Source organism: Penaeus monodon, chromosome 3 (genome assembly GCF_015228065.2).
Source record: "Penaeus monodon isolate SGIC_2016 chromosome 3, NSTDA_Pmon_1, whole genome shotgun sequence".
NCBI lineage: Eukaryota > Metazoa > Arthropoda > Malacostraca > Decapoda > Penaeidae > Penaeus > Penaeus monodon.
The window spans coordinates 6,972,752-6,980,251 of record NC_051388.1 but is presented as its reverse complement, the minus strand read 5'-3'; the positions used below and the strand labels follow the sequence as shown (position 1 = coordinate 6,980,251).

The 7,500-nt window shown below is 38.0% G+C and overlaps 2 protein-coding genes across 2 annotated transcripts in view; both read right to left on the bottom strand.

Moving 5' to 3' along the window:
• Positions 1-3,464, bottom strand: part of LOC119585028 (vesicle transport protein USE1-like) — a 4,627-nt gene extending 1,163 nt beyond the window's left edge. The window contains exons 1-3 of the mRNA XM_037933648.1: positions 3,423-3,464; positions 1,871-1,954; positions 1,680-1,824 (exon numbers count right to left, since the gene is read on the bottom strand). Coding sequence (XP_037789576.1) covers positions 1,680-1,824; positions 1,871-1,954; positions 3,423-3,464 — 271 coding nt within the window. The remainder of the gene's footprint in view (positions 1-1,679; positions 1,825-1,870; positions 1,955-3,422) is intronic.
• A 913-nt stretch (positions 3,465-4,377) lies between these two features.
• Positions 4,378-7,500, bottom strand: part of LOC119591215 (NADPH-dependent diflavin oxidoreductase 1-like) — a 4,650-nt gene continuing 1,527 nt past the window's right edge. Inside the window, exon 2 of the mRNA XM_037939929.1 lies at positions 4,378-6,500. Within this exon, the coding sequence (XP_037795857.1) occupies positions 4,737-6,500 (1,764 nt within the window). The 3' untranslated portion in view covers positions 4,378-4,736. The remainder of the gene's footprint in view (positions 6,501-7,500) is intronic.

Sequence of the window (7,500 nt, the reverse complement as noted above, 5' to 3'; positions counted from 1 at the left end):
CCAAGAAGCCAATTACGAGCCCTACCTGACCTCACCAATAACTCCATGCCTTGAATTTTTAAAAAGCAGTTTTATCAATATTACTCTTATCATTATTAATAATTTTATACAAATGATATTCAGCCGGTTTGCTAAATTTGTGCTCGACCCAATGAATATCCATACATAAAGACATGCATAAGCACAAATAAATACACATCTGTCTATCTAACCATAGACATACATTTATCTATATATATATATCCAATAGCTATGATTGTCTAGACTGATAGATATGCATTTTTGTATTTATGCAGATCCCTATGTATGAATATTCCTCGAGTCAAGCCTCGCACAAATTTCACAAACTGTCCGAATGTTTGTAGTCTTCACAATAATGTTATTAATACAACAACAATAAAAGAAGTAAATATATTTTTCCCTAAAATTCAAGGTATAGGTTAAAAAGGTGAGATCAGGTAGCCTTCTAGCTGACTCCTTGGTGACTAAGATCTTGTGAAGCTATCTATATGTAAAAAATAAATAAATAAATAAAAACAAAACCAGAGTTAACAGTGTAATTATAAAAAATGGACAAAATATGTGAATAAGCTAGTTCATAAATATAAGCACAGTTTAGGAAGAAACAAAATTTAAGACATACATTATTCAATTAATGTGAAAATTGCTATGTGTAACCTGTTAACTGACTTACTGTGGTGAACAATATTTACTGGACCATTTCTAAATGGGGACATATAAGGATAATAATATTATTAGCATAGCATTTACTATCCTTATGTTAAATCTAAATGCTCGCTTCTTGATTATATTTACAGTATTCAAACATTAGCATTTCATCATCAGTACTTTCAACATATTCTACAGGAAAATACCTTTTTAAAAACTATGAAAAAAGTAATACTGTTAATACCTATGAAAGCCAACAAAATTAAGGTCAAAATTGCAAGCCACAAAATCACAACACTAAAAAAAACAAAAACAAGGAGAATCTGAAATAAAGAGAGAGAAAAGAGTAAGAAGTTTGGTATTGAAAGAGGTTTCATAAAAAAAAGTCATTCAGATTTGTTGCACAAAAAGAGACACAATTGTATATTCAAAAAATAGAAATGCAACTTTTCATCTTTAATAATATGATGAGATACAGAGAATGAAGAAGGGGAGAAGGGAGGGAGGTAAGGTAAAGGGAGGGAAGGGAGAGAAGGGAGAGAAGAGAGGGGAGATAGGATGAGGACAGGGGCGAGGAGAGGAAGGGAAGAAGGAGATGGCAGGGAGGGAGGAAAGAGGAAGAGGTAAGGAGGGAGAGAGGAAGGGAGAAAAGGAGGGAAAGAAGGAGGGAATGAATGAATGACAGAGATAGACAGACAGACACAGCAAGAGATAAACAACCATGAGAGAGAGAGAGAGATAGAAATATTACAAACATGACAAAGAGACAGAAAGAGTAAGAAAAGCAGATAAGATAGATAAGACAAAAAAGACAAAGAGACAGAGAGAGACAAGAGAACTGGAAACAAAAAGATAATCTACCACATATAAACCAACAAACAGAAAAAACACCTTCGGAAAAAAAAGGAACTTCAGAACCCATAACACCCTAAATAAATCTAAATAAGAACATCAATCTTTTTTTTTCTCTTTTTTTCTTTCTTTTTCTGAAATCCAACCTCAAACCTTACCAAGACCTAGAAGATCTTGTCGTAGCCGGTTGGTGGTCTTGGCCTGCGTGCGCTGGTGAATCTGCTGGGTGACAGTGTGGTCGCTCGTCGTTGCCGGTCCGTGTGGTATCATCTGTGTTGCTGTGCCTGAGTCTAGCACCTTCGTCTGTGGGGGTCATTGGAGTGAGGATAAGATTTTAAATATTTCTAACACTAGGACAAACATAGAGTGTATATTTGGTAACCTTGATTTGCAGAGGAACTGTTGAAGATCTATTCTTAATACCTTCTAGATACTAAGACAAAGCAAATGGAGAGGCAATGATCTTGGTCTGAGAAGAGGGACACTAGAGTCCAGCAGAAAAACTGTTCTACTTCTTTAGGTGAAGGAATAACTATACTGTAACAGCAGCTACTTTTGTCTATGAGATGGTGCTACAGTCATTAAAAAAATAAGCCTTCCTTGATGAATACAATGTAAAATGCTGTTGGTTCGGCCTCTGAAATGATGTTCAAAAAGTTAGTCTAATGTACAGTTTTCTTGATACCAAGATACATAATGCGTGTGAAGTCAGACATTTGTGAGAACAACCGAATCTTACAATTTTCTTGATAATAAAAGAAATGCAGTACAAAATCATTATAATATGCTTGGTACTAAGTGAAACACAATACAAAAATCGTTAAGGTAAATATACAAAATGCGGTTCCTTGGTCTTCAAAATATTATCATCGTTAAAACTCTTCTTCATACTAGATCAATTAATTGCATTTTTCTATTGCTTCTTTACTTATTGATGCATATCAAATGATATTCATCAATTAGACAAACAGAATTCATGCTAACACTATAGGAGAAAACCTGACAACAATTTACTTACAAAGACAGGATCCTTCCTCGCTTTCTAATAAAAGTCTAGCTACTTACGCATTTCTCCGCCTCAATGACGCCTCGCAGGAAATCCACTTGTCGTTTGTAGTGCTTTAGAGTCTCCTCATTGGGTGCACTAAAATCAAAAGAAATAAAAAAATAATAATACACAAACTTTATAACCAAAGAACTTATCTTCATGAGTTGATAATGATAACTGTATTGTAATCCTAAAAGTAATGATAAATAGGGGGTAGGGAAGGTGGAGGAGGAGGAGGAGGAGGAGGAGGAGGAGGAGGAGGAGGAGGAGGAGGAGAGGAGGAGGAGGAGGAGGAGGAAGGAGAGGAGGAGGAGGAGGAGGAGGAGGAGGAGGAGGAGGAGGAGGAGGAGGAGGAGGAGGAGGAGGAGGAGGAGGAGGAGGAGGAGGTGTAGGAGGAGGAGGAGGAGGAGGAGGAGGAGGAGGTGTAGGAGGAGGAGGAGGAGGAGGAGGTGTAGGAGGAGGTGTAGGAGGAGGAGGAGAAGGAGGAGGAGGAGAAGGAGGAGGAGGAGAAGGAGGAGGAGGAGGAGGAGGAGGAGGAGGAGGAGGAGGAGGAGGAGGAGGAGGAGGAGGAGGAGGAGGAGGAGGAGAGGAGGAGGAGGAGGAGGAGGAGGAGGAGGAGGAGGAGGAGGAGGAGGAGGAGGGAGGAGGAGGAGGAGGAGGAGGTGGAGGAGGAGGAGGTGGAGGAGGTGGAGGAGGAGTAGGAGTAGGAGTAGGAGGAGGAGGAGGAGGAGGAGGAGGAGGAGGAGGAGGAGGAGGAGGAGGAGGAGGAGGAGGAGGAGGAGAAGAGGAGAAGGGGGGGAAGGAAGAGGAAGAGGAAGAGGAAGAGGAAGAGGAGGAGGAAATTCTTACTTACTTTGGACTTTTCTCCAATTCCGGAATTTTCTCTTGAAGCCATCCTATATACTGAGAAAAGAAAGTACAAGAATAAATCTACGATAATTTTTTCTAACGACCAAAATACAGCATCATACTCTATGAAAACGGAGATATCATCATTAATTTCTGCTTTAATTTCTGAGAACAAAAGTTTCATCTAAAATTTATACTGCACTTTTCTACTTCGTGCAAAAATAAATCAATATCAACATAAGTAATGGTTCTGTGTATTTACGTAACTTAAAATCTTATCAGGTTTTAGACATTTATATTGAAAAAAAAAACCACTTTCTCAATAATGAAATAAGTATGTCTTGACCTATTTAATTGCAATATAATTACTAACTGGGATAATGAATTTGAAAAACACTATCTATATTACATTTTCTGACATAACAATCGTTTTAATTATCCTTCACAAATAATTAAGAAATAATATCTACCCACATTGTTTATTTCTCATAAGACTTACAAAGTTAATTCTTTTGTAACAAAACCCTTTTTGTAATTAAAAACTATATAATTCAATGAAGAAATTGAACCAAAGGACTTTTTTTTGTTCCAGAAATAACCAACAAATATACTCTACTCAATATTTTTTTTTCTAATGCTTAACATTTTACAAATTAATGTACATATGGAAAAGGGGAGGAATAAATAAATAATCCATCAATAAAATATAATTATTGAAAAATACTGATCCTGAAAACCAGTGAGTTAAAACTTTTGAGATCAATAAGCTTGCCTTGTTTTGAAAAAAAAAACATTTTCATACCATTTTCACAGAAATGCTTGGCTGAACTTCATTAGTGATTACACTTTTATAAGGAAGACATTGTCCTCATGATTTGATTAATGATCCATCTCATATCATCAGCCCCTTATCAAATATTCTTTCCTTGCCCAATCTACAGGAAGAGAGAAAACACATATAAAAATTCCATTTTACTTGTTTTCTTTTTTTTCTTATACACAGATGAATATTTACATCAATATGCATTCAAAGCAGTTACATATGTAGAATGTTTTCTTTGCAGACACTGACAGATTCTAAGGATAATAACATATTTAAAAAATAACTATTTACATATACTAGACCAGTATTATAGTCAACCTTAAAACAGGTACCCCAACAATCTTTTAAATGACAGAGAGTTAAATGATCAACCATTATAACAACCAGGGTGATTAATAATATATTCAGTGAGACAAAAGCTATGAATATTTCCCTTGTGTAATCTTTATATCACTTCACCCCCATTAGGCCCAAGTTTCTGTCTGGTATCGTTTCTCAAGGTCTTTTTTCATGTAGGTCTCTGCATCCTGGGGTCCCTTGGCCCCTGCCTCTTTCACATATGTATGTCAGAGCCTCATACACATCAATAGGCACTCTTTTGGCATTCCCAGCAAAGTAGACCAAGGCTTGCTTATTACCAATCAGATCCCATAAGGTGTCCGCATTCTCTCTCATGATATGCTGCACGTAGACTTTATCCTCCTGGTCCCTAGAAAAGGCACAGTAGAGCTGCAACTTCCCCTCACTCTCCAGGCCCTCCCACTCTCCTTGGAAGAAGTGATCCTTGTTGCGGTTCCTGCAGCCAAAGATCATGACCAAGTTCTCATGATAGCCAGCTGCTACCCTCTCCTGCAGGTAGGATCGAAAGGGTGCACATCCAGTCCCAGGTCCAATCATGATGACAGGGGGTGCTGCTTCAGAAGGAGGGAATGTCAGGGTGCCTGGCTTAATCCAAACAGGAATGAGAGCCCCTGTACTCAGCCGGGAGAGCCAGTTTGTACAGAGGCCCAACCTTGGTCGCTTCAGGATCGTCTTGTAGTTTACAACTGCTATCAGAAGCTGTGCCCTTCCTGGAAACATAAGGCTTGATGAGGCAATGGAGTAAGGTCTTGGCCTGATGGGAGGCACAAGGTCAAAGAGGTAATCAAAGGGAATGTTCTTGTTTACATGTGGGAAATCTGCCAAGACTTCCATGATGCTTCTCTTGGGTCTGTTGCAATAGTCAAAGAGGTCCTGTTGTCCCTCAGATGATGCAAACTCCTCAAACTTTTCCTTCTCTGTCTCATCTGTAGTGAAAAATGCTAGGAGCTCAAAAAAGAATCTCTTTGGAACAGACAATATGTCAAGGTATTTGGTCACACACTCCTTCATCGTGCACGGTCTTGGGAGAACTGAAAGGGGTGGGAGAGGAGTGTTAGGATCATTCTGCTCCAAAAAGAATTTCCTCTCAGGATCAAATCCCAGCACATTAAGAAATTCTTCTACATGTTCTTCCATGTTTTGTGGCTGTACCATAAGGACATCCCCAGGCATGTGTCTTTTCTGTATATGACTGATGTCAAACTCAAGAAGTCTGACATCCTGAAAATGATCTGGGGCTGTCACCCTCTTGTTCATTTTCAGACTTGCCATGCACGGATTCACTTGCGACAACTCCTTTTCTGGGCAATAAACATACCTCTCACACTGATCCTTCTCAATACTGTCTTCATCAACAAACCTAACTCTATATTTTGACATGGGCAAAATCGCTTTATCTATTGGTTTTAAGCCCTCAGGGAATGGGTAGAGTTCCATCGCATTGGCCCACCAACCTTTCAGCCAAGAATCAACCACAAAATCTGGCCCAAGATCATGCTGGTCATCCCCTAATCCTATCTTCTGGAGGGGCTGCCCACCCAGATACAAGAGCAGGTTATTGAGCCTTTTAGCCGCATAGTTGAACTTCTGGTAGGATGAGTCCCCCAAGCCAATGACCCCAAAGTTGAGGTGTGACAGGAGCTGCCTGTTCTTCCTCCTGGCCCACAGAGACTTGAAAAACACCCGCATGTTGTCCGGGTCATCTCCCTGGCCAGTCGTTGAAGCTACAAATATCACAAGTTTGCTCCGAAAGAAGTCCTCTATGGGGTAGTCATCCATGGCAGCAACTGTCGCCAAGAAGAAATATCGCTGAGCTTCCCGGCCGATCCTCTCTGCTACTTCCTGTGCCGTCCCTGTCTGACTCCCGTATAGGACTACCAATCTCCGATCCTCCAACCACTGGAAGAAAATGGCAATGAGCTTATCAAGGTCTGAATGTACTTGAAAAATATTGTAATCTAAAACTAATAAGAGATTTTCCTGAATCTTATATTCCAGGAAATCTAAATTTACTGAATTTTCTTCTCTTCTGACCTTCTTGTCTCTAGGCTAAGGAATTTTCTCTATAAAGATCAGAATCAGACATAAGTCATTGCCATTTTCTGTCACTGACTGAACATCTTTCTGTTCTATTTCAAATATAAATTCACAAATATTTCACTACAGGGAGCTACACATAGTTACATTACATTTTTTCTATAATTAATGGGCTTTATAAGTTACATATGAAATATTTCTGTAATATTTGTTATACAACTTATTTTTTACCATCCAATGTTTCTCTCTCTCTCATTTTTTTCTCTCTCCTGTTTTCTTTTAATATAACTGCTTGCAAAAAAAATACAAAAAAGAAATACTTTGCAAAGGGGATTCTGACTTTCCTCATCCTGCTGAAAATGGTTTAAATGAGAATGAATAATTCCATGTGACAATTAAACTATTTGGCTTAATAAATTATCCATAAAGCAATGCATAAGAGAAATATACAAGATATATATATTATCCTCCTTGCTGGATTTATTCTCTTTCATTCATAAGTTTCTTCAACAAAAGACATTATCATAAAAAAAGAAATCAGCCATTTCATTCATAAACAGTTTACTACTTTTCTGTTGTCTGTAATTACAACCCCTTCTACACAAGCAATGGATTAATAACCATAAAATATATGCTAAACTTTCAATTTTCACATAAATCCACATAAATTTTGCAATAAGAATCTTTTATTATCAAAATAATATTAACAGAAGACAGAATCACCATGCAGTCTAACTTAATATTAAGGTAATAAAGGATTATTTTCTCTCGGAGCTGTAATCAAAGTTTATATATATTCTGGCAAAACAACAGCTTATTTGATAATGAATTGTTAGAACAGTAAAGAATTATTTCACACATC